This window comes from Schistocerca cancellata, chromosome 5 (assembly GCF_023864275.1).
Source record: "Schistocerca cancellata isolate TAMUIC-IGC-003103 chromosome 5, iqSchCanc2.1, whole genome shotgun sequence".
Classification (NCBI taxonomy): domain Eukaryota; kingdom Metazoa; phylum Arthropoda; class Insecta; order Orthoptera; family Acrididae; genus Schistocerca; species Schistocerca cancellata.
Window position 1 is genome coordinate 392,622,953 of NC_064630.1, and position 27,631 is coordinate 392,650,583.

At 37.9% G+C, this 27,631-nt stretch overlaps 1 protein-coding gene across 1 annotated transcript in view; it reads right to left on the minus strand.

Moving 5' to 3' along the window:
• The window catches only part of LOC126187815 (inositol monophosphatase 2-like), a 42,256-nt gene extending 18,396 nt beyond the window's left edge, over positions 1-23,860 (minus strand). The window contains exons 1-4 of the mRNA XM_049929102.1: positions 23,666-23,860; positions 17,270-17,403; positions 12,419-12,678; positions 5,050-5,155 (exon numbers count right to left, since the gene is read on the minus strand). Of these exons, the coding sequence (XP_049785059.1) occupies positions 5,050-5,155; positions 12,419-12,678; positions 17,270-17,403; positions 23,666-23,731 (566 nt within the window). The 5' untranslated portion in view covers positions 23,732-23,860. The remainder of the gene's footprint in view (positions 1-5,049; positions 5,156-12,418; positions 12,679-17,269; positions 17,404-23,665) is intronic.
• Between the last annotated feature and the right edge of the window lie 3,771 nt (positions 23,861-27,631).

The window sequence follows — 27,631 nt, forward strand, 5'->3', positions numbered from 1 at the left end:
TTGATCAGATATGTACATTACAGATGAACAGTAACATGAACCAATGAATGTTTAACAATAGAAAATCCAGGTAGGAATGTAGGAAAAGACAGATTGCTACTTACCATAAGACGACACGTTAAGTTTCACACTGGCATAATTAAAATACTCTTAGATAAAGCTTTCGGCCACAGCCTTCATCAGAAAAAGAGAGACATAAATCATTCATACATACAAGCAAGCATACCTCACATGCACACATGACTGCCAACTCCTGCATCTCGGGCCAGAATGCAACTAGCACATGGGATTCAAGCACCAGTGTGGAGGTGGTGGGGAAGGGGAAGAGATAATAGTGTATGCGTGGGGAGAGATATGAACACTGTCTAGGGAAGTATGCAGGGACTAGAATGCCAACAGGTGCAGTGTCAGGAGGTTGTGGGGCAGGGAGGTGGGGAAAAAATAAGTGAAACGTGAGGGGAGTGGAGAAATGTGGGAGGACCCTTTGGCAGAGCAAACAAAAAGGTTGGGAGATGAGAATGGAAAGGATATAATAGGGCAGAGCGGGTGGAAACTGTTGAGTGGAGGGTGTGGGGACAATTACATTACTGTATGTTGAGGCCAGGATAATTACATGGAGCAGAGAATGTGTTATAAGGATAACACCCATCTGCGCAGATCAGAAAAGCTACTGGTGGGGTGAAGGATCCACATGACTTTGTTGGTGAAGCAGCCATTAAAATCAAGTGTGTGATGTTCGGCTGCATGTTGTGCCACAGAGTGCTTTACTTTGCTCTTGGCCACAGTTTGGCCGTGGCCGTTCATCCTGGTGGACAACTAGTTGGTAGTCATACCAATATAAAAAGCTGTTCAATGATTGCAGCAGAGATGGTAGATGACATGGTTACTTTCACAGGTGGCCCAGCCCCTGCTGGGGTAGGATAAAAATGTGACAGGACTGCAATAGGAAGTGGGTGGATTGGACAGTTTTTTTTGCACCTGGATCTTCCACAGGTATATGATGCTTGGGGCAAGGGGTTGGGACTGAAAGTGGCTAGAATGGACTGGGATGTTGTGGAGGTTCCGTGGAAGATGGAACACCAATTTAGGAGAGGTGGGAAGTATCTCAGGTAGGATGTCCCTCATTTCAGGGTACGACAATAGGTAAACAAAGCCCTGACGAAGGATGTGTTTCAGCTGTTCCAGTCCCATGATGATGATGATGATGATGATGTTTGGTTTGTGGGGCGCTCAACTGCGTGGTTATCAGCGCCCGTACAATTACCCAATCTTTGCTCAGTCCAATTTCGCCACTTTCCTGGATGATGATGAAATGATGAGGACAACACAAACACCCAGTCATCTCGAGGCAGGTGATGTTCCAGTCCCAGATGGCACTGGGTGATCAAGGGGGCATTCCTTTGTGGCTGGTTCTTGGGGGTGGTGGGAGGATTGAAGATGTGAGGGAGAAATGGCATGGGAGATCTGTTTGCGGACTAGGTATAATGCCTATCTGTGGAGGCCTTGGTGAGACCCTCACTATACAGAGCAAGGAAGTTTCTGTGACTGCAGATATGCCATAGCCTGGTGGCCAGGCTGTATGCGAGGGATTATTTGATGTGAAAGGGATGACAGCTGTCAAACTGCCGGTACAGTTGGTGGTTGGTGGGATTAAAGTGGACAGAGGTGCAGATGGGGCCATCAGAGAGGAGTAGGTCAACATCTAGAAGGGTGGCACGCTGGGTTGACAAGGACCACATGAAGCAGATGGGAGAGAAGATGTTGAGGTTGTGAAGGAATGAAGATAGAGTGTCTTAGCCCTGAGTCCAGATCATGGAGATATTGTCAATCAATCTGAACCAGACTATGGGTCTGACGGTCTGGGAGGCTAGGAAGTCTCCTCTAGACAGTCCATAAAAAAGGCTAGTCTACGAGAGTACCATGCAGGTGCTCATAACTGTGTCACAGATTTGTTCATATACCTTCCCTTCAAAGGAGAAGTAGTTTCAGGTTAGGATAATATTAGTGAGGCGTATGAGGAATGAGGCAGTGGGTTTTGAGTCTGAAGGACATTGGGAAAGGTAGCGTTCAATAGCAGTACAACCATGGGCATGAGGGAGGTTGTTATATAGGGAGGTGGCATCAACAGTGTCGAGCAGGGATGCAAGAGGTAAAGGGGTGGGGATGGACAAGAGTCAGTGAAGGAAATGGTTCATGTCTTTGATGCTGGAAGCTACATTGTGGACATTTAGTTGGAGGTGTTGGTCAATGAGGGCCAAAATTCTTTCAGTGGGGGCACAATAACCAACCACAATGGGCCGTCCAGGATTGTTGGGTTTGAGGATTTTGGGGAGCATGTAGAAGATGGGTGCGTGGGTGTCATAGGGGTGATGAGGGAAACGGATCCAGGGGAGATGTTCTGGGAAGGTCCTAAGGCTTTAAGCACAGATTGAAGATTGTATTTGACTTCTGGGATGAGATCACTATGGCACCGTTTACAGATGGAGGAGTTAGATAATTGGCGGAGGCCTTCTGCCAGGTAGTCACTGCAATTCATAACAACAGTGGTGGAAGCTTTGTCTGCAGGTAGTATGATTAGGTCAGGATTTGTTTTGAGGTTGTGTATGGCTGTTGTCTCTTCTACTGAAAGGTTGGTGTTCTGAGGAAGGGACCTGGGGAAGGATGGTGAGGCTAAGTTGGAGGTAAGGAATTCCTGGAAGGTGACCAGCAAGTGGTTAGATGGGAAGGGAGGTTGGAATATGAATGGATGGTGGTATGAACTGGAAGAGGCAAGGTTCAATGTTGGAATTAGGGTGGTTTGGTTGGATGGATAAGGAGTGCTTCCACTGCAGGGATTGGGAGGAGGACAGTAGATCTTTGACAAGTCCAGCATGGTTATATTTGGGTGTAGGGCTAAAGATGAGGCCTTTGGATAGAACTAAAACTTCAGTGGGGCTGAGGGTTTGGGTGGAAAGATTAACAACAGTGTTATAGGAATGTTTTGGCTCTGGATTTGGTGAGGAGTCGGTAGGGAGTTTTGGGTGATGTTGCAAGTTGAAAAGGTCAGCTAGGCACAGTTTAGCTGCTATGAGGGGTGGACGAAGAGGAACACTGTGGGTACAATAGGGGTTGGATAGCAGTGCCCCAAGGCGGCAGTAGGTTGTCAGCAGGTTGGATAGCTTATGGAGGTGACATCTGGAATGCTCCTCCAAATGCTGAAGAGCAAGGGATTCAATTACAGAAAGGTGATGATGGAGTAGGGATTGCAGAGAAGTAGTATCTTGTGGAGGGAGCAGAGGTAGTTCTGGGAAGTCTGTGCTATGGATGTGTGTTTTTGCAGTATCAGGTTAGTGAGGGTCAGGGTTTGGCAGAATCTGAAAAGGTGAAAAGGTCATTGTGAAAGGAGGGGTGGGATCCACAGAAAGGAATCTTTATGATTAGGCCCTTTGGGGGAATCCGTGGTTTAGGCAGCACTTGAGAAACACAATGTGGAGTTGCATTTTACCCAGGGAATGAGATTTTTTTCGTAAACTGGTGCAGAAAGATGGAGCAAGGTCCATTGTGCAGGAGTGGTGTAAAGGAAATGGGAATGATGCAGTAATGGGCAAAATAGGTGTGAGTGGTTGTGAGAGGAGCTGGATAAGTGAAAACGACATGTAAAAATGCATAAAAAATATGTAAAGACACATAGAAACATGATCTGATAAATAAAAATACGCACAGATATGTAAAAATATCCACAAATGTGTAAAAACATGCAAAAACAGGTCAAACTCAGTGAAACTACATAAAAATACACATACATATGTCAAAAACATACAGAAACTTGGAAGCGAAGAAATGATGAGGTGTGTGTGTGTGTGTGTGTGTGTGTGTGTGTGTGTGTGTGTGTTTTACGATAAGCAAAGGGGGTGGGGGGTGGGGGATGAGAGGGGGAGGGATGGGTTAGGTCAAGGATCAATGGTTCGTGTGGCATGGGCAGGTGTGGAAAACAAAATCCTGAAGTATGTCAGGATGGTGTTCCATTGCCCACCCACAACCTCCTCAACATCCTAGTCCATACCTATACCACTCCTAATAACTGCTTTCCACAAGCATCACATACCTGTGCAAGACACAGGTGCAAAACCCATCCAGCACTTCCTATTCCAGTCCTGTCACAGGTTTATCCTACCCCCTCAGGTGCCAGACCATCTATGAAAGCAGCCATGTCATTTACCAGCTTTGCTGGAATTATTGCACAGTTTTTTATATTGGTATGATTACCAACCAGCTGTCCACCATGATGAACAGCCACTGTCAAACTGTGGCCAAGAGCAAAATACACCTGTGGCACAACATGCAGCTGAACAACACACATTTAATTTAATGACTGCTTCACTACCTGTGCCATCTGAATCCCTCCCTCCACCATCAGCTTTTCTGAACTGCACAGATAGGAGTTATCCTTACAACACATTCTCTGCTCCTGTAATTATCCCAGCCTCAACCTAGAGTAACATACTACAGTAACATACTGTCCCCCCAACCTCCACCAAACAGTTTCCATCCCCTCTTGTCCTATCATCTCCACGCCATTCTGTTTATCTGTCATCCTCTGCCAATGCATACACAAGTCTTTCCTCACTCCTCTCCTGGTTTGCTCCTTTTTTCCCCACCTTCCTGCCCCACAACCTCCTGATGCTGCACCTGTTGGGATTCTAGTCCCTGCACACTCCATAAGGCATTGTTCGTCTCTCTCCCCAGCCATACTCTACTATCCCTTCCCCTTCCTCGCTCTCTCCAGATTGCTGCTTGAATCTCATGAGTAGTAGCATTCTGGTCTGGCAGTCACGTGTGTATGAGGTGTGCTTGTTTACGTGTATGAATGATGTGTGTCTCTCTTTTACTGATGAAGGTTGTGGCCGAAAGCTTTGCGTAAATGTCGTAAATGTGCCTGTCTGCAACCTGTCTTCTTTATGATAAGTAGCGATCTGTCTTTTCCTGCACTGTCAATGAAAATGTGAGGAGATAGTATACGAACTTACACAAAAATTAAAGCCAGAAGAGAATATTAAAATTCATAATTACCCATGAACTATTGGCACCAATTCTGTGACATTCTCCAAAACAACTTTCAGTTTTTCAGGGTCACGACTTGTTCCCATTTCAACCAGCAGTAGGGCTTTCGATAATTCTAACAGGAAAAAATAATTACAATTAATATATGAAAACAACTGAAGCCACAGGTAACTTCTTATTTAAATTTTGAATAATTTGCATCACTACATACAACATCAGTTACCTGAAATTTGCTAGCATAGGTGCAGGCACACCCCCATTGGTTTATGATAACACATAGGTACAGAAAGAACCACATTCATGAAATATTGCCAAGATGACACTGCTCCGTCACTTGATTTCTTTCTTTCTTTCTTTTTTTTTTTTGGGGGGGGGGGGGGGGAGGGGAGATATTGCAATCCATAGTATATTCTACTAACACAGACTAGGAGGAAAGGAATCAAAGGGGAAACTGCTTGGTACAATTGTGAACAAAAGACAATTTAATAATATCTAATACTTAGGTTAATGGTCATGTCTTTAGAAGAGACCTGGAGACACTGGAAGGTTTCATATAGGTTATATAATGGCAAGGGTTTTCAAACTAAGATTTTAAACTTTATCTGTGGACTGACCATAATTTATTGGTTATGAACTGCAGGTTAAAACTGAAAAGATTTCAGAAGACCCGGATAAATTGAAAGAACTTGTGATCACAGAGTTTCAAATGGAATATTAGGCAAAAATTCATGGAAATGGCGAAGGAATATAATAGAGAGCAAATGGATACCTTTGGGAGAAGAAATAGTGAAGGCAGAACTAAAACGAAAAGGTAAAGCCCAAAAGAAATTCTTGGATAGCATGAGATGGTTAATTTAGACGACTGGAGGAGGAAAATAAAAAAAAGGAAACAAATGAATCAGGGAGTACACACATCTAAAAAGGGAGACCAGAAAATCGCAAAATGGCTAAGGCAGAAAGAATACAGGAGAAAACCCAAGTCGTAGCATCACTCTTGAATGTGGGAAAGGTAGTTGCTGCTTATAAGTAATGGTAACAATTTTACTAACTAAAACTTTGTTATACACAGTACACATACTCAAAAATGGTCACCAAAACTGTTGGCACATTTATCCCATTGCGACACTAGCTGGTCAATTCCATCCTTGAAAAGCTGCTGTTGGATCTTGGCCTGGACCCAGTCACACACTTTGTCATCCGTTGTGAATCGATGTCCGCGAATTGCTTGTTTTAGATGTCCAAACATATGAGTCTCACAGTGAAAGGTTGAGACTGTATGGTAGATGTTCCAACATTTCCCATCGAAACTGCTGCAATATAGTCTTCACTGCATTGGCAGATTTTTCAAAAGTTCAAGTGTTAATATATTATGGTGTGGGCAGCAGCCACACTAATACCCAGTAACCAATGGATCCCATCCATGGTGATTCTGTGGTTGTCCAAGACTAAGGCATTCACTTCCACAACCATTTCCAGTGTGATGACATGATGAGCCTGTCCAGGACAAGCATCGTCTTCTAGTGACTTGCGCCCCTCAAGGAATCATTTGTGCCATTCCACAACACTTGAACAACACAGACTGTACTCACCATCGATACGTTTCATGGCCTCCAACTCCCTCCATTGCCAAAAATCAAATCACTCCTTGTTGTTCCTGCTTACTCGTCTGCATGTTCAATAGTGGACGATACCTTGTGTGACCATCTTCTCTCCAGCGTAAAACCACACTGGCGCTATGAAACATCAAACGTTGTGCATGCATCAGTCTCTTTACCAATGGATAGCGCTACCATAACCGCTGTTTTGTGGTGCCACCTTGTGTGTTAAGGCAAAGGTAGACTCTCTGACCAGGTTTCATTTGAATGAACCCCATACATAGCACTGACAGACCTAAGTTGAAACAAGTCACCTGGAATAGGGGACATTCCCCAAGATTTTTTAAGGTCTTTGGGAAATCCAACCAATACAAAACTATCCTATGTGGCATGTATGATATAACAGACAGCCAAATTATCTACTTTTGAACAGAAACCAGACTACAGTAACAAGAGTCTGTGTACATGAAGAGGAAGCAGTAGTTGAGAAAGGAGTGAGAGAGGGCTGTAAACTATTTCTGTTCTTATCTGATCTGTGCATTGAGCATTTAGTGAAGGAAAATAAGGAAAAAATCTAAGTTGAAACAAGTCACCTGGAGTAGAGGATGTTTCCTTAGGATTGTGAAGATTTTTTGGAAAATCAACCAAGACAAAACTGTTACACATGGCACAATGAGAAATTTGGAAGGAGAGTTAAAGTTCAAGAGAAGAAAGAAAAAAAACTGATGTTTTTTTGATGGTACTCCAATTCTGTTAAGAGTCATTAAAGAACTTGGAGGACCAGTTGAACAGAATCCAACAGTGGATTCAAAACAGATTATAAGATGAACATTAACCAAAGCAAAACAAGGGTAATTGAATATAGTCTAATTACTTGCAGCAATGCCAAGGGAATTAGATTAGGAAATCAGATATTAATAGTTTCAGATGAAACTGCTATTTGGATAGTAAAATTACTGACAATGGCTGAAGAACTGAGAAGCTATAGAATTCAGAATGGCAATAGGAAAGAAAGTGTTTCCGGAAGTATTTGTCTTGAGTGTACACTTGTACAAAAGTGAAATGAAAACAATAAACATCACACAAATGAAGAAAATAGAAGCATTTGGGATGTGGTGCTACGGAGGAGTCCTTGTACCACTGAAAAGATGAACGCAAGTTTTAGTGTCAAAGGTGTTGAGAAACAGCTGAAATTGCTAAAACTTCACAAAGCTCCAGGGCCCAACAAAATCCCTGTCAGATTCTATACTGATTTTTCAGCTGAGTTACCCCCCTCTTCTAACTATAATCTACCTTATATCCTTCAAATAAAAACTATGCCCAGTTCTTGGAAAAAAGGCAGAGGCACACCCGTCTATAAGAAATGATCCACAAAACTACCACCCAATATAATTTACATCGATTTGTTTTAGAATCTTAAAACATATTCTGAGCTCAAACATAATGAGGTAGCATGGATTTCGAAAACATCAATCGTGTAAAAACCAACACACACTTTTCTCACATGACATACGGAAAGCTTTGGATAAAGGCAACCAGGTAAATGCAGTATTTCTTGATTTCTGAAAAGCATTTGACTTGGTGCCACACTTACATGTAGATGTAGATGCTGAATGCTGCAGATTGGATTGGTAGATCAGGTAATTATAATGAATGATGATGATCTGTATCAAATCTGGGAGAAATGAAATTTATAGCACACTAGACTAAAAGACAAATGGTGACAGTAAAAATATTGAAACTGAGATATTTTTTGCTCGCAAACACTCACATCAGGCATTTTCAAGCATATCATTGACATATGTCAAACAGCTGATACGTTTCTCTTAGCTGAAAACTATAGACACATCAGGTGGCGGTCAAAGTAATTACTGATAAATACATCCAGCTTTAATATTTTTACTATGACCATCAGTCTGTATGTTTAAAGATTAGGCTATTACAAAATGGAATCTTTTGATAGCATGTGGAACCTAGAAAAGCCTACAGCTGCAAAATTTGTAGTGAATTAAGGTTTAAAATATTAACTGCACAGGCCTAAATAAATAAATAAATAAATAAATAAAAAGAGAGTTGACACCAGTTAGATTAGAACACTTGTCCTTTACGTTTGTAAACCATCAGTCTACCCACTCAGACATTGAAAAAGGTGCAAACACTCATTGTTGGAGTTCTTATAATCCAACCATTTCTACATACTCAAATAACGATTTTTGAACAAAATGATATGATGAGTTAAAGTGCAATGAATCTCAACATATACTGTATCCTAACTATTATATTGCTTCTATTTGACAATGTAAACACCAAGCTAAAGCTTCACAGACTGCCAGAGTTGTGGACACTAGCATTTCTGAACTTGGGAATGTATTGTATTGAATAGTATATTTATTGGTCCTGTGAATCACACATTGTACAGGGCTACATAATGATGTAGGACAAGTCAAATAATTGCAATAAAGTCTAGCAGAAAACTGTTGTATGGTTTCCAGTATATATCAATATAAGTAACATATGGGAACAAAATTTCACAAGTAAACAAATAAATTTTACACATACACATTTCTTACTTTCGGCCTTGATTATCAGATACACACATATGTAATAAACCATATATAATACACAGATAAAACTACATGTAAACATTTCTATTTTGGCCTTAATTGTAAAACTATTTAAATTTTTCACATTTTACATTGTAGATAAAAATTCATCAACACTATAGTAGCAATTCTGTAGCAAGTAGTCACTCACTGCAGTTTTGAATTTATGCATGCCAGTTACTGCCGTAATTTTTTAAAAAATAGGTAGTTTGTATACAGTTTTTCTCCTGCTTGCAAGGCTCCTTTTTGTTTTAGTGTTGTATGTGAAAACTGCATATGTAAATCTTGATTCTTCCCTGTGTTGTACAAATGGATATTTAGGTTTTTTGGAGCAATCTTTCTGTTTTCATCTACGATTTTCCTTATAAACATTATTGTTTCTAGGATATTAGGCATGGTAATGGAAGAATATGAAGCTTTTTAAATGAAGGTTTGCATGAAGATCGAGCTGCTGTGCCTTCCATGGCTCTTATAATTCTTTTTTTGTGCAACAAAACAGCTTTTGCTGGGTGGTGAATTTTCCCAGAAAATTAAACCACATCTTAGTAGCGATTCTGCTTGGGCATAGTACACATTCTTTATGACTTGCTGTGCATCCAGCAAGAATTTTTATACTATAAAAAAATGGTATTTAATTAACTACATAGGTGTTGTGTATGTTTCTGCCATCTTAGGTCATCTTGGATCCAAACTCCCAGAAATTTGGTGCTATTTACAATTTCAAGTCTTTTGCCTAACAGTTCTATGGTTGCAGTTAAAGGCTTTTTATTCTGCACTGTGTGTAGATGCATAGTGTTTGTTTTGTGTGTGTTTATTATTAAGTTGTTCATTGTGAACCATTCTGATACATGTGAAGTGCTCTTTTTTTATTTCACTTTGGAGCTCTTCTGGAGTCTTTCCTTTGATAAGTATATTTGTATCATTGGCATATTTTATGTACTTATAGTTAGAGCTGGATGGTTCCAAGTCATTTACAAACAGCAAGAACAAGATTGGTCCCAGTGCGGAACCCTGTGTCACACCGTATTTAACACACTGTTTTTCTGATTGATAGGAAATTAAATTTTTTCCTTCTTTGTACAAGACTTCAACTATTTGGAGTCTGTTTTGTAGATATGACTTTACCCACTCATAAGCTGGGCCTCTGACACCAACATTTTCTAGCTTTCTAATCAATAGACCAGGGTTAATGATGTCAAATGCTTTTGAAAGATCTAGGAATATTGCTGCTATGTGCTCTTTTTTATCTAATGCATTTAAAGCTTCATTTAAGAAGTCGATAATAGCTGTCTCGGAGGATTTACATTTTCGGAAACCATGCTCTGTGGCTGAGAAAAGTTTATTTTTTTAAAATGAAATCTACAAGTCTTTTATAAAAAAGATTTTTTCAGTTATTTTAGAAAAAACAGATTGTAGGAGACTGGCCTGTAATTTGTTATATCTGTTTTTTTCACCCTTTTTGTACAATGGCTTCACTTTAGCTATTTTTAACCTTTCTGGGAAGATTCCCTGAGGAAGTGAACTATTGCATATGTCTACCATGGGCCTAACTACTAAGGGTGTACATTTTTTAATGATATGGTCTGGTATGCTGTCAATACCACAGGAAAATTTTGATTTTAGCTCTCCTATTGTTTTTAGCATCTCCTGTTATCTGTTGGGTATAGGAAGAGAGACTTGTTACTAGGGATAGTTTTAATCTGATTTGCAGTGGCAGCATATGGAAAGTTTTACTTCACCAGAATCTCGGCTGCCTGAGAGAAATATGAGTTAAAATTATTTGCTATCTGCTGGGGATCAGATACAGAAGAGTTTTCTTTCAGTTTGATATTATGGTATTCTCTCCATTTTACTTGTTTCATGCCTTATAATGTTCCATGTGGCTTTCATTTTATTTGGTGCATTTGCTTTGAAGGAACTATTTGCCATTCTTTTTGCTTCTTTTATTACTTTAGTTAAAATCTTATAGTAATTCTTAAAATAGGAACCAATTCTGGGGATATGGTGTGCTGTCTAGATATTTCATGAAGTAATCTCTTTTTCTTCGCAGATATTTGTATCCCTATTATCACCCATTTTATTTTCAGATTCTTTTTTGTGACTGTCTTTTTATGTAGTGGAAAGCAAAGCTCAAAATAATAGCAAAAACTATTGAGGAGTTTGCTGAACTTATCATTTCTACTTTTACATTCATAGATGTCATCCCAAGTTTCTTTACTCAGGTAGTTATGGAAATGTTGTATATTCTGGTCATTATACTTCCTAGATGTAGTTGTTAGACATTCAGTTGAGCCAGACTGTTTTCCTAATCTTATACTAATTTCTTGGGCTTTGTGGTCCCCAAAGCCTGTATTGTGGGTTTGTGTTGAATATTGCAAGGGCACATTTGAAAATATTTGATCAAGGATTGTGGCTGAGGGTTTTGTGATGTGTATTGGTGTTTCTGTAGTAGCCTTTAAATTGAAAGTTGCTAAAAGGTTCAGTAAAGCAGTTTTTTGTTTGGACTCACTTGCAAAGTCAATGTTGAAATCCCCACATATAATTAGTTTCCTATTTTTTGTGTGGTCTTGTGTACGATATTTTAAGGTTCTTTAACAAGATGTTAATATCATCAATTGGCGCCCTGTATAGACAAATTATAGCAATTTTTTCAGCCAGGATTTCAGTTCCATTACCTCAATATCTTTCTCTACGGATAATTTTTCTATGTAAGGCATACATTTAAAATTTATGCTATTTTTAACATAAATGTAGCTACCACCATGTTTATACAGTTTCCAACAAAAACAATTACCCAATACAAAACTTGGAATGCATACCATATGAAGTTTCTCTTTGTCAAGCCAATGTTGAGTAAAACATAATACAGGAGTGTTTTTCATGTCATTTTCTAACAAAATATGGAATTCATTTACTTTGTTGGATAGCGACTGTACGTTTTGATGAAATACCATCAGGTTTGGAGTTAAACTGAAACTTAGTACTTATATTTAGTCCTTAGTACTTATATTTATATTGGAAATTCTGCCAGGAAGATATTTTTTATTTTCAATTTTCACTTTTGAATTGTTCAATGCTCTGTTCTTGGACTCTGAATTATTCAAGCCAGGCAATCTTTTTGCCCCTTAAAATAATGGACAATATGATTTCATAATAGAAACTAATGATAATCATACAAACCTGTTTCCTTTGAAGCATGAATTCTAGTACCATTCATGTATGAACCTTGTCCTTTTCTTGCAGTGAAAAGCTGCTCTAGCACAGGATTGTATATGATACCAATTTCTGCTGTTTTGTTCTTCCATAAGCCTATAGATATACAAACATTTGGGAAGCCATGAACAAAGTTCATTGTTCCATCGACAGGGTCAATGATCCATGTTGGATCATCTGTTAGTACACATTTCTCACCAGCTGCTGTTGCCTCTTCACCAATAAATCTGAAATATTTTACAAACAGTGATAACGAACTCCTTAAAAGACAGACAGTACTTATACCACCATCATTAATCATTAAAGAATGCATGGATATGTGAATAACTAGAATTAAAGTAATTATTTAACATTAAACACATCATGAGAAACACTACATACATCAATTACTAAAAAAGTACATGCTCTGTACTAAATTCTCAGATTACATCATTCTCCTAAAAGCAAGCACAGTTATGGAGCAGAAAGCTGTTGGAATCTCTCTGTCACAGAATTTTTATCTTTAAAGCACAGAAACTTAAAGTTAGACAATATACCACACTGAGAATCTGATGAATTTCTACTCCAGAAGGATTTTTCTTTCTTGAGCAAATGGTCTCTTGCACAAAGAGACTAGAAAATTTAGAAAAATGAAAATAGGAGAAAAAAAGAATTTACCCATAAGAACTGATATACATATAATGCAGCTACAGAGCACAAGCAGTCGAACAGAAATTATAAATGTGTAAACAAAATCTTCCCTTCAAAACTAAAGAAGGCAGTTTTAGTACAGGTGAGAAGAAGAAACAATTTAAAACAGTAATACTTCTCACATTTAAGGAAACATCTGTTACCATGTTTCAATGTGTAGTCCGCATCCATAGCACAGTGATAGCGTTACTGCCTACCATGCAAGGGGGACCAGGTTCGATTCCCAGCAGGGGACTGGGTGTTGTGCGTCCTTCATCATTATTGACACGCAAGTGGCGTCAACTAAAAAGACTTGCAATACAGCGCCGAACCCCGAAGGGGATATCACAGCCAATAAAAGCCATATGATCATTTAATTTCTTTCTTTCTTTCTTTTTTTCTATGTGAATTCTTTGACTTAATTTACACTGCGATGTTTCATCAAAATTCATCAACTCTGTGGTAGTAGATGAGTTTAATACAGACATGCTCTTGCACTGTTTAGAATGGATAAACTGCTTACCTCTAATGTAGCAACAAGGAAAACTGCAGGTAAAAATGTTTCAAGCAGTGAAAGGATCAAACGCAGATGTGAGGGCTCAAATGGAAAATACTTTGGATCTGACCATCATGAGTTAGACATTTGCTAAGTACATAAATTTGCATAATAGTTCTTATTTTTGTATCATTTGAACTCCATTTGAACTCAAGGATTGTAATAACAGCTTTTAATATCTTAGACAGAATTCTGGATAAAAGGAGTCAATGTTTTGAAAACAATCCACTAATCTTGTTGAATCACCATTTAACAGATTCAACTTACATTAGATCATGTAAGATGATAATCAATCAGACTAAGTCCAAATGTTTGACATATCAGTCAGGTTTACCGTATTTGTTACTTACAAATGCTTGCATAAGTTTTACGCAAAAATTTGGAAACAACTGTATAAGACAAAATTTGACGTGACCATGAAGTAGACTTAATACGTATTACACACTGAGAATACATATTACACATTGAGTGGAAAAACATCACCTTTATTCGACAAACTTATGGCTGTGTTCCAAACTATGAAGAAAGTTCAGTGCATCAGTAACAAGGAAACACGATGTGCTGTGCAGAAAATTTTGTAAAGTTGACATCTTTTTTATATTACATCATCTACCCATGCAACATGCAATGCTTTTCAGAGTTTGTAAGATAAGCTGTTGATACTCTGAAATATAATCTATGTCATTCAAATAGCAATGGTAGCTTCCCACCTGACATTTCCCATGTACCATTTTTTATGCTCTGAGCCCTTGTGTTCATTTCCAACAGGAGGAAAAACAAGTTTTCAAAAAGTTAATAACACTGTTAAAAGGAAGAAAATTTTTGCTGTAAACTAAAATGAAAACACGAGAGACCTTTAACTTCTCAGTAGTCCTAACAAAGTAAGCCACAATCAGTGAATAAAGGTAATCATAATTAAACCCATGGCCTCAAAGTGTGGGTTTGTACACTGAACACAAGGATCTCTGATTGACAAGTCAAGGAGTAAATACAAAAGTCAAAATAACCTCAGAAATATCTTCAGAGAGCAAATATAGCAGATGAAACTAAAATAAATTAGTATGTGAGAGTTGAAACCTCACTGGAAAATTTCATAGTCCTCAAAGAAATGGAGAGTCAAATTTAAAGATGACTCTCTAAGAGCATTAGGTGACATCAGCCTTTGGAGGAACAACACATTAGCCAGGAGGAATACTGTTTTTCACATCATGTTTCTAAAATGACTTTGTGGATCATAACAAGAGGACATAACATGTTTGCTCAAATGACTGGTAAATACGGTGAGCAATAACAGCTCACATTCAGCAACCTCTGGTGAAGCTGGAAGTGTAAAATATTCTGCATTTGATAAGATATTATTATAACTTTTTAGTCAAAGACAATAATATCAGAGTCACAGCAATTTGTGACCTGTTGTTACCCAGCACAGTTATTGTGTACGGTTAGTGATCAAATGTCATCATTGTGAATTACACCAAAGTTGCATGTCCCAAGTTCAACTGATGTAATAAGTGAATGTTTACAGAAAGAAAAAAACTACCTGTGTTTGTCAACATGCTAAAGTAGAGCAGCCTGTTGCAAATCTGAATCAAAATTACAGCCTCACAGGGTACCAATGCAAACACTCTTAAAGGTTGACTGGTGACAAAATTTTCTGTCAGAGCCTGAATTTCACTTTCTTCATCTTATGGATGGATGTTAAAGTGTCACATATGGTTGAAAAAACTTGCACATATTAAATCAAAAAAAAGAGCTGACAGTAACACATTGTTTAGCAAATATTATGGGGTTATCTTAAATTCACATGAATGGCAAATGAACAATTCATTATTAATCCAAGCTCATTATATAGATACTCAACCACCTTTCCTCCAGCAATTGTGCTATGCATTACAGTTATAACATGTACAGATTATAGAATTTACCATTTCCTGTCTAACTACTCTCACTATACTCAAGTGATCATTTCAGATGTATTGCCCACTGCACCCAAAGAGTTTGTCGCATGTAATGACAATCTGATTTAATAGTATTACAAAAACAATATCCTAAATGTAATGTGACTCTTACATCATACAAAGTCTATAGTAAACCTTTATGTTTTTAATCAGTTTTCAACATCTCTGGTCCACATCTTTCGCAATATTTCTCGCAGTTTTATGTTTCAACGTTTGCTAGTTACGGATGTGGGAATGAAGTTTGAAGAGTAGGTCCCTGCATGTCACAATGGAGGATAACATGCTACGCGTGGTTAAATTCCTACAGTTATTTGGTTTAACTGCCAAGTATGTGAAGTGTTGTATCTGTGGAGAAAGTGTGAGACTGATGAAAGTTGCTGCATCATATCAGCCTTGCTTTTTCGCAGGAATTGTTTTTGGATTTCTGTCGCATTGTTGCTCTTTCACATGAACTATATAGATCAATTACGGTTGTCGGTACCCTGTTTTATTAGATTGTGATTTTTTGCTAAGTACATACTGTGATTTATTTTCAGATTTCTGTTTTGATCTTTCGCTATATCATGTTTCTGCCATTGTTAAATTTTGTATATTTCATTATTCATGTAATTTTGTGGCTGTTGTGTTAGATTTCAGTCTGTTCCCACACAACATCCCAAATTTCCTGTGGTCATCCCATTAGCTTTAATATTTATCATGAGGAATTTGTATGATTTTGTATTTTATAGTTACGTTTTCAAACCACAAACGATTTTAAGATTATATGCCACCATTTGCAAATCGTTTTTGTGTTGCATCTTGGAACAAAGCTGATAAACGCACACTGTAAGGTAATTGTCAAAAATCTTTTATAAAATAAGACATTTCATAAAATATTTGAAATGTGCACTGGAGTGCTTTTATAATACTTTTTTTTAAAGTTAACACCTAGTCCTATCTTTTTATAAAATGTGTGTTAAAGATCTTTGACAGCGTAACATGGGCCCAGGTAATAACAATGAACAATGACTCAATGACAGAGAATTAAATGGCAATTAAAAAAAAAAAAAAAAAAAAAAAAAAAACACAAAACGTGTTAAATGCTGCAAGAGCTCATAAACTAACCATCATACTGCATAATCACCTAGAAAATCAATATTTAAAACTATGGATGCTTAAAATCTACATTGAAGAACTGGCCACATATATTCTACTGTTATGAATTAGGCATGGGTTTAGCTGTAACAATTAACATATCAAAAGGAAAATTCACTTGAGGAAACTAATTACCGGAAAACCTGTCATCAAGAAGCAATGTCCTAAACACTCCTGACAGAAACACACAAAAGTAGAAAGTACTGTCCTAGCTTTTGGGATTGTTAGTTCCTTAATCAGGTAGGAAAGGGGTGTACTTTGAGTAGAGTTAGGAAGGATGTGTAAGTTACTCAGACCTTATGCAGCAAATGAACCACCTGTTGCAAGGAAATCTATTGACATAAAAGTCAAAGATATATGCAACATTGGTTTGCATTATGGTAATCACATACTACTGAAAAAAATAAAATAAATAAATGAGTATGACACTAGACATTTAATGGAAAATTTGATGTCTTTCTTTTGATTTTTATGAAGGTATTTGATATAGCACATACTCACTTATGTGACGGAAAATGTGATGATAGTCCAGAGATCAAGAGCTTCTCAACTTCTTTGTCAGTCTCTGTTACAAGGTCAACTTCACACGATTTAAATTCAATATCCTTTTTCTTCCATATACGATCTCTCACTAACTGCAATAGAATGCAAACAACCAGTAACTTGTGATTTTTGAATCAAAACTCTCAAAAAAGCAAATATATGGTAGGATGTCACGTTGAATCAAAACTCTCAAAAAAGCAAATATATGGTAGGATGTCACAGGAGACATGATGGTGTTTTTGACAGCTCTAAGGAAAAACAAAATGACAGCTGTGACCCAATACACTATTCATGTACACAAAATTTTATGAACAAATAACACTTTATTAGTATCTCAAATTGTTTCCAAAGAAACTAGAAACAGAAGCCTAATGGCAGACAAACCATACATATGAAATATACAAAACAATTTTCAGATACTTAAATGACATTTACGCTTTTGTATATCAGTAATAACAAGACAAGGTCCTTTGAATAACTGATGAAAAATGGGCATTCTTCCCTGTATCTGTTAGACGAACATTAACTTAAAAATGTTTATTTTGTTAAAGTATGATTTTTGTTAAAGGGACATACTGGTATATTCAGAAAAGAACAGCTGAAACTATGAGCATTAGTGAACATATTAAAAGACTTCCCTCCGGTAGGGAAAGAAGTAAAAATGAAAACAAGATCAATAGAGACAGCATTCAAAGATTTCCTGAGGCAAATAAAGCTTTTAACATGCACAATGAATGGGTACAGATATTCCCTTGGGCAATGTTTTCAACATGAGGTTACAGTGTTTTGCGACTGATCATGTACCTATGTGGCCACAAACAGCCAGTCTTGTGTATGCGAGTTTAAGCCCCAATTCATACTCAAGCAACTGAAAATGACCAGCTTCCTTACACACTCACTTACCTTTCAAACTATTTAATCTAAATCAAACTGTACATTCATAAATGCTTTTACCTGTTACGCAAGGTACACAACCACCACAAATGTAAACTTGAGAAATGGGAAAATGACTATACTGTGGACACCAAACAACTAGGGACAACCAACATCTGCGCAAGGAAAAAATTAAAAGAGAGTTGTGGCAGGATCAGAAAAAAGCTGCAAGTATGACAGGGCAATTATATCCCACAGTAGTCAACCATGGAGTTCCATAGACGGTATCTCCAGGATATTGCCAAGAGGAACAGGAAGGATAAAAGAAATTCATAATGGCCAGATTATGCACAACTGTATTAGGTGTAATGCCAATTCTCTCCACATAATGTCAAGGAATGTGGCTCAAGTTAGTGATGACTAACATATCCACTTAACGATGCCCCCACACCTAACCCTATCCTGCTTTGAAAATATTTTACATGTGTGTATATTTTATTTCTGTAATGTGTAAATAGTAGTTTAGGCAGGCTTACTGCTAAGCAAAAGTATCTGGACACCTGCCTGAAGATGAATTACAAGTTCATGGTGCACTCCATCGGTAATGCTGGATTTCAATATGGTGTTGGCCCATCCTCTGCCTTGATAACAGCTTCCACTCTCACAGGCATATGTTCAAACAGGTGCTGGGAGGTTTCATGGGGAATTGCAGCCCATTCTTCACAGAGTGCTGCACTGAGGAGAGGTACTGCTGTCGATCGGTGAGGCCTGGCCTGAAGTCAGTGTTCCAAAACATCCCGAAAGTGTTCTATAGGGTTCAGGACAGGACTCTGTGCAGGCCAGTCCAAATTACAGGGATGTTATTGTCGTGTAACTACTCCACCAGAGGCCATGCATTATGAAAAGGTGCTCGATCATGTTGAAAGATGCAGTCACCATCCCCGAATTGCTCTTCAACAGTGGGAAGCAAGAACGTGCTCAAAACATCAATGTAGGTTTCTGCTGTGATACTGCCACAAAAACAAGGGGTGCAAGCCCCCCTCCATGAAAAACACAACCACCGGCCCTGAATTTTACTGTTGGCACTACATACGCTGGCAGATGATGTTCACCAGGTATTTGCCATCTCCACACCCTGTGTGATGGTCTGGATAGACTTCTGCATATTACACATTACACAACCCTCTTCAACTGTCGGCGGTCTCTGTCAGTCAACAGATGAGATCGGCCTGTACGTTTTTGTGCTGTACATGTCTCTTCATGTTTCCACTTCACTATCACATTGGAAACAGTGGACCTAGGGATGTTTAGGAGTGTGGAAATCTCGCATGCAGCCACATGACACAAGTGACACTCAATCACCTGACCCCTTTTTAAGTCCGTGAGTTTCGTGGAGTGCCCCATTCTGGTCTCTCACAATGTCTAATCACTACTGAGGTTGCTGATATGGAGTACCTGGCAAAAGGTGGCCACACAATGCACCTAATATGAAGAACGTTTGTTTTTGGGGGTGTCCATATACTTTTGATCATTTAGTGTACTTTACAGGAGGATGGAATGTGTAGTAGAGACAGTTCTTCATCTCCCTCTCACCCCAATCATTCAGAATCCAATACTGTATCACAGCCAGATACAATTATATACCTGGGATTCACATTCGGGAAACAAGGTACTAATGATAAACTACTATCAGGACCCTACCCATAGCTGGAAATTGGCATAAAGCTAACAAATGACTGTGAGACTGACTGTTTCCAGATAAAATGTTTAGATGTTTATTTATTACTCTTTCAGTATGTTTACCATGCAATTGCCTTCATCAATTCAAGTTATACACATGCACATACTTTCAGCTAAATGCATATAGTTTTTAACATATACACAAATTGATGATTCCATTACATAATTTACATTCTACTATATTTCATTACATATCTACACAATTTCACATAAAAATACATCCTCTCTTCCATTATATATTATATGCACATTAATTGCAGTTAGGGGTATTGCAAATTTGGGTGATAAACATATCAATAAATTAGCCTACTATGCTTATTTTCATTCACTGCTTTCATATGGCATCATACTTTTGGGTAATTCATCACTATGAGATAAAGTATTCACTGCACAAAAACATGTAATCAGAATATTCGAAGTTATTAAGAACCCACCCCAGTTAAAAAGGAAGAAAAAAAAACAGCAAAGAACATAGCTACAACACTAGAAGAAAGGATGATCTTCACTATTCTGTGTTTAAGTTGACTTTAATACAGAAAGGGATGAATTACGCTGCCACAAAAATCTTTGGACACCTACCAAATAGCTTTAAAAGTCTGACAGAAAGCCAATCAGTGTTAAAAAATGAATTAAAAGACTTTCTGAATGACAACTACTCCCACTCAATAGATTATGATCACTTATATTTTATTATTATTTCCTAGTAATTAGTGTTTTCATCCTCATTATAGATATTCTTCAGGTTACTTTGAAGGTATTTTTGCCACTAATAATACACCATATTTTGAACTATACTTCTAACACTGCCTTAAATTTAGTTACATTGGGGATTTTTACTAATTGCGGCAGCTTATTATACATCTTCAGACTTAGGTGTTTGTGGCTATTTGTACCAATGAGAGCCTTGAATATATTATATCTAGAATGGTGTTGTTTCTGGTACTGTGCATATGTACATTCATTCTTGGAGTAAATTTCTGTATATTTATGAATATAATAGAGGGAAACATTCCACGTGGGAAAAATATATTTAAAAAGAAAGATGATGAGACTTACCCAACAAAAGCGCTGGCAGGTCGATAGACACACAAATAAACACAAACATACACACAAAACTCTAGCTTTCGCAACCAACGGTTGCCTCGTCAGGAAAGAGGGAAGGAGAAGGAAGTTGTTGGGTAAGTCTCATCATCTTTCTTTTTAAATATATTTCTGTATATTTAATTTGACATATATTAAGCAATCATAAATATGAAGACTTTGGAGTGTCATTATACTGAGTTCACATAGAATGTTTCTTATAGGATTCTCTAGGGCCCAATCCTTGAATCCAGCTGACTGCTTTTTTTTCCGCCATCTGAAAATGCAGTTTGTACAGTTAATTTCCCCATAATATCACATCATACAGCATCTGTGACAGAAAGAATGTATAGTAACAGAGAACCAGTAATTTTCTGTGGCTAGAGTATTTTAGTTTGTATGGTAGCAAAATCACATGTGCACGTTTACCGGTCAGATATTTTATATACTTGCCCCAAGAGGATAGTCTATTTTGAGGCTCAATAGTGCGCTGACTACATGCCCCATTGTATCCGAATGCGGTGCCGGCTAAAGACTGAGGAAGATATGCCGACCGGTCATTACCGTTGGGCCTTCAAGGCCTGTTTGGACAGTGTTTGTTATATAGTTTGAGGAGTCATTAACATAAACAATAAAAAGGAATGGCCCAAAGAAAGAGCCTTGTGGGATTCCTCCACTAAATTTCATTAGTTTTGACCCGTCCTTGTTTACATGCACTAATTGCTGTCTGTTGCTTCAGTAGGATTTAACTAAATTTAGTGGTTTACCTACAAAACCATAGTAAACAGTCTTTTTTGCAATAATCTCATGTGATACAGAATCGAAAGCTGTACCAAAGTCTATATGTGAGACACGGGTGATCAGTTTCCTTTCATAAACATTATGAATTGCAATTTACAGACTTTCAATAGCTTTTATGATTTATTGGTCTGACCTGAATCCAAACTGTCTTTCATTCAGTAAATTGTTATTCTCAAAGTACTAATAGATATATGTATGTATGCAGCTCTCTCTGATCTTAAATATTATAGGAACAAGTGATATTAGTCTATAGTCACCTGGCAAGGCTCTGTCGCCCTTTTTTGTAAATTGGAAGTGTAGCTGTAATTTTAAGGCACTCATGAACAGTACTATCATCAAGAATTTTGTTTATAAGATAGAGAAGAGGCTTTCTGATTTCTTTAATTATAGATTTTAGAACATAGTTACCCTACTGAACCTATAGTAGTCCTCTGTTCTGGGACTGTTCAACTTATTTATGGCATTAGTAATGTTTGAAGCAATAATTCTTTTCCAAGTGAATCTTTCATTTGGTTTACTCTGTGACTGCAAAAGGAAGGTCTCAGCATCAGATGTATTATCACTTTGTGATACAAGAGAACTTTCAGAGTTTACAAAATATTTGTTGTGAGTTCCTTTCCTGTGTTTATCTCCATTTCAATATAATCCAAACTGCTTTACACTTATTTTTAAGATTCTAGATGTACTCTTCATTTACTTTGATTTTTGCTACTCTAATTTCAGATTTGTAAATTTTTCTTGAGTTTATAAAGCCTAGTTGAATTTCTTCACACAAGTGTCATCTATTCTGTCCTTTTGTTGGAGTAAAACTATCCTGATTCTACTGAGTTTTTGTTATGTACCACATTTTTGTATGTTGCATTTTGTGCCTGTTGCTAATATTGCATCTTTTAGTAACAAATGAACAGATCCTGTCTAGTGCATGAATTATGAAGGAAATTAATGTGGGGAAACATTCAGTAATGTCTTCCCACTGGTTAATATATTGGACCACTATTTTGGTCTCAGTCATTCCTTATTATTTCAATATTCTTTTCACTGAGAAGTCATATGCAGTTAACATCTTGGAATTATCAATAGTCAGGTTTCCAACTTTGAGCCGAATGTCATCATTGTCAGTTATTCCTAATTTGATGGTGTTACAGTCTACTCAACTTCTAAACACATTGCTAATTACATTGTGAAGGTATGCTTCCATCCTGGCTGGTTTAGTCACTTAAGCAGTAAAAATTCATTGATCTTAACATATGTAGTATACAAATCACTTTTTTGTCTTTATTCATATATAGGTCAATATCTCCTTTGTTAAAAATTTTATGATGCTTACATTTAGCAGTCTTGAAAATTAAAGCAGGGAGTTTTCTGCAGTTGTTTCTTCATCAAACGCTGGTGTTTGGTAAACAGATGCAATAACGTGTTTTAAGGCTTGCCCTTTATGTGTAACATAATGAGCTCATTTCTGCTGCAACAACGTACGGTGTTTATGCTGGACCTAGCTAGTTTATTTACTTTTAGGGTGTGTTATTCATGCTCTTTGTTTTGACCAGGACCAATACATCTCAAGATTGGTCGGGATCATATGTTTCCCTGATCTGGTTCTGAAGGTTGGGATATGCCACCTGACTTGTTAGAGCCTGCTACTTTATTATGCACCATTAAGTTCCTTTTTTTGTTTTTTAAAACTTAATAAAAACGACGTACGTAAAACAAATGCATTCTCGTTAAACGACTTTTGTTCCCCGGCATTCAACTGATGGAACACATTTTCACATTTCACGGTTTTACTATTACCTCCACATAAAAGTACTGACAGTGTATTAATCTAGAGCCCGTGGGGACGGTAAAAAAGACTTAACTCACTTTGCCAGCATCCTTTGCAAGCTGAAGAACCACCTGATAGCACTCATCCATACTTCCATCCGCCATAACTCGTATATTATCTGAGTGTCTGGTAACAGTAGCAACACGGTAGCAGTAAGCAGACTAGCAGCCGGGGCAGAACATCAGCTGATTTTACATAACGAAGTGTACATTTGTCAACGTTCTTCGAATGTCAAGACCCCCACACTCCGAACCAATGGTAACTACTCTGAACATGACAGATTCAAGGAGGTTACAAAACCTTGTTTTAACTTTCGTATGCGTGAGGGCCCGTCCACATGCAACGATATAATTACGCAGAAAGACCATGGAGGTAAGAATAAGGGGAGATGGAGCTACGTATCCCAGCCATACTACGTTTTGAAGCCATGGGGGCGTGGCTCGCTGCCATCACACTCTGACCAAAACATTGCCAGTGTGCTATAGCGCTGCGTGTATTACAATCGCTAATTGCACCATATACGCATGTAACGTCATCAGATTGGTTGGTTCAAAGTTTTTGTTTAAAATAAAATCTCGTAAATGCGAAATTCCGCGTTTCTTCTGATTAAAAATAGTTTTTAATGTAATATTACGAATAACTAGCCTTCAATGTAAACGATACAATTTTGTTAATTCAGTAATAAACGTGTATCACAAACTAAATAATAGAAACTGAAAACTAAGTTAGCTTTACACTGCCTCCAAAGCCCCATAAATACATCTTGTTTGTAATACGTACTGGGACATTTCAGTTACGTTACACTACTGGGAAACACTGTTCATTACCACCAATATTTACTGAAATACGGTACATCAAATGGCAAATCTACACAGTGTCCTGTTTAGGCCTATACTTTACGCCAGTTAATGTAATGTTAGCTTCTAATTTGGTACATGATGGAGACAAAGTGAGTTACTCAACACTTCGATTATCGACGATACGTACGTATTATACTGAAACGTGAACCTGAAAACTAAGAATATAATTCTTTGAATTAACATACCTTTTGCAAATGTTTTGAGTGTGTAGGGAAAACTGATGGTACAGCATTTTCTCGGAGCCTTACTGTTGAAAGGGAAGTTCGGTCTATGTCCACTTCTCGGAAATGCTGAGAACATATAGTGCTCCATTCAGACGCACGCCAATTCTTCCTCCTCACGGCATTCTCCCATAGAGCTTTCTGACTTTCATTTTTAGGAAATCTAAAGTCATACAGGAGAAAAACACGCTATAGTACAAGTACCGATGTAGCACACGTTCATTCACAATGAAGTTGTAAAATCGCACTTAACGAGACAACTTACACATGAAATGTTATTCCCTTCGATTTCGCATCACAATCAGAACGATTCGTACATCAAAACACCACATAAGTCACCATAATAGCGCAAAATCCTTCCAAAAGCGAGCGACAAGCCTATGCACACAAGCTTACAGCAGCATAATGTTTTGGTCGGATTGAGATGGCTATCCTCGGCTTCACATAGCTTCACAGCTGTGACGTCACGGCGTCTCCCTCTATTCTTACCTCCATGAGAAGACAATGGCATGTAGACGAGAGGTTTGCACAGAAATTTGACGTGCGCAAACCTGGAGGTTGCAGCTGGGGTTTGATGAAACTTACTCAAATCTGTGGGCCTCAAACACATACGGTATGGGTCGACAAATTGTAGCATGTGGACAGGAGATAGCAGCAAATATGGCTTGTCTGTGTGCCCACAGTGAATTATAAAATGGTAGATGCATGTCAGGGCTTTAGTGGTTTTCATTGCTGAATTTATTGAAATGTATAGGGAGATGACTGCAGGTAACTAAGAGCTATCCTCAGTTCCTCTTGTAGGTGCTACTGATAGGAATTATTTCATCAAACTGAGGTGGCACTAGCATAAGGTTAACTGAATCAAAATTCTCAGATCTGCTTGCTTTGCACTTAGAAATCGCTCTCATTATGAAAGAAAATTTTCAGTTTTCAAGCCTCGTCATTTCCAAAAGCACACTCAAGACTTTTTCTTCCTGATGGGGAGGCAGAGATAGCCGTCAACAGCTCGAATACTTTATCCAAAATGACGTAAAGATGTAATCTTATGTGACAGTCTAGCAAAAACAAGTATACCCTGTTTATTCTTAAGAAGAGTGCAGTCAGAATATTGTGGTAATGGAATATCTTGTAACAGTGCCTTCAGATAAATAGTGATCTTACACTTTTTTTTATTTCCTAACATAGCATGTGGTTCACAACAACAGTGAACTGGAGGTGAAATGTACTACAGTATCAAATAAAAATACTTCACTACTACAATACCAGAACTAAAACTTTCCACACAGAGTACGAGTTCATATTTTATAGTTCAGAAAGGAGCTTTATATTCTGGTGCAAATGAATATAACAGATTTCTGGTAGACTTCGTGCAGAGAACTGAAAATCCAGACGCAGAAACAAACTACACTGTAGCTCATTGGGAACACCTACAGTTTCTAAAAATATATTGAGTTTCAAATACATATAAAACTGTAAAAATATAATCCGTAATCTCTCAGGATTGATATATTACGATATTGAATACAGGTACATCATTTGCCTTGATGAAATATTCTTTCACGACAACATGAATAGCTTTGCATTGGTTGGGTACGATATCATTTTGAACTCAATGCTCGTTTCGCAATGGCAGTAGAAAATTCTAGATCTTTGTACTACTATAGCCAGAAATCTTAACACCACCATCAGCTGCTTATGTGGAAATTGCTTTACTCAAACAACTATTTTTTCTTATTACACGAGAAGCTGTGAAAGTTGAAAGATAATTATATGTTTCCAGATCCATCCGCAAACATTTACGCCAGTCGTAGTGTTCGCCCTGCAACTCGAGAAGTAAATTTATATCCGAAAACTGGCTTCGCTTAAGCAGCCGCTGTCTAGATCATTTTGATCGGTTTTCCTGTTTCTTGCATTTTATTTGCTTTTCTTTGCAACACAAACCGTGAACACAGACAATAACAGGATTTTCCCCTTTACGAATTTCTGAGTAACGGAAATAAACTTCGAGGTTAAGAGATAGTAGTCATTTGCCGCTGAAATTTCTTTCATAGACAGATGGCGAGCGATCACTATATTGGATAGGCTCTCTAGACTCAACACATCTGCAACATTTTATTGTATTCACAGACGCTTACGCAGAAATCTGCGCAAGCAGATCGTTGCTGTGAACGGGCTTTGGCATACCCGTGCAAGTAGCGTGCTTCTGCTCACATCACATCTGGGCGGTGAGGTGTGCGCAAACCTGGAAGTTGGAGTTTTGAGCGAAACTGCTCAAATCTATGGGTTCAAAACACCCCTGCGCAGACAAGCAGGAGCGCGTGGACAGAAGATCGCCGCAAATCTGGCGTGTGAAATGTGTTTGAGTTATCTGTTTGTTCACTCTAATGTTTCTCATCCGTGTTTGAGTGATGAAATTTAAAATAACAAATGTACTTCAGTGCTTTAAATAGTTCATTGCTGAATTTATCGATATATATATGGTAGTTACATATGTTTGTGGAAATTCAAGAGCAGGAAAAACACTGCTGGAAAAAAAGAAGGCATCTGCTTACAATTCTTTAATACAGAAAATACGTGCAGTCGACTCTACAGCAAATAGAAACGGCAATAAAAGATAGACTTCATTACCACAATACTATAAGTAAAACTTTCCAAACAGACTATGAATCCCTGTCCAGAGTTCACAATGGAGTTTTATATTTTGGTGCAAAGGTTTTGAAGAGCTCGCTGGTGTACTTCAGGCAGGGACTTAGAAATCCTGCCTTAGAAGCAAACTAAACTATCACTCATTGGTCACACATATAATTACAAAGAATACACTGTGTTTCAAACTCATCTACAACTAAAAATTGATAACTATCCTACAGGACGTGTGCAATGGAAGACATGTACACTCCTGAATTCTTCCTTGTTGCCTCCAAAG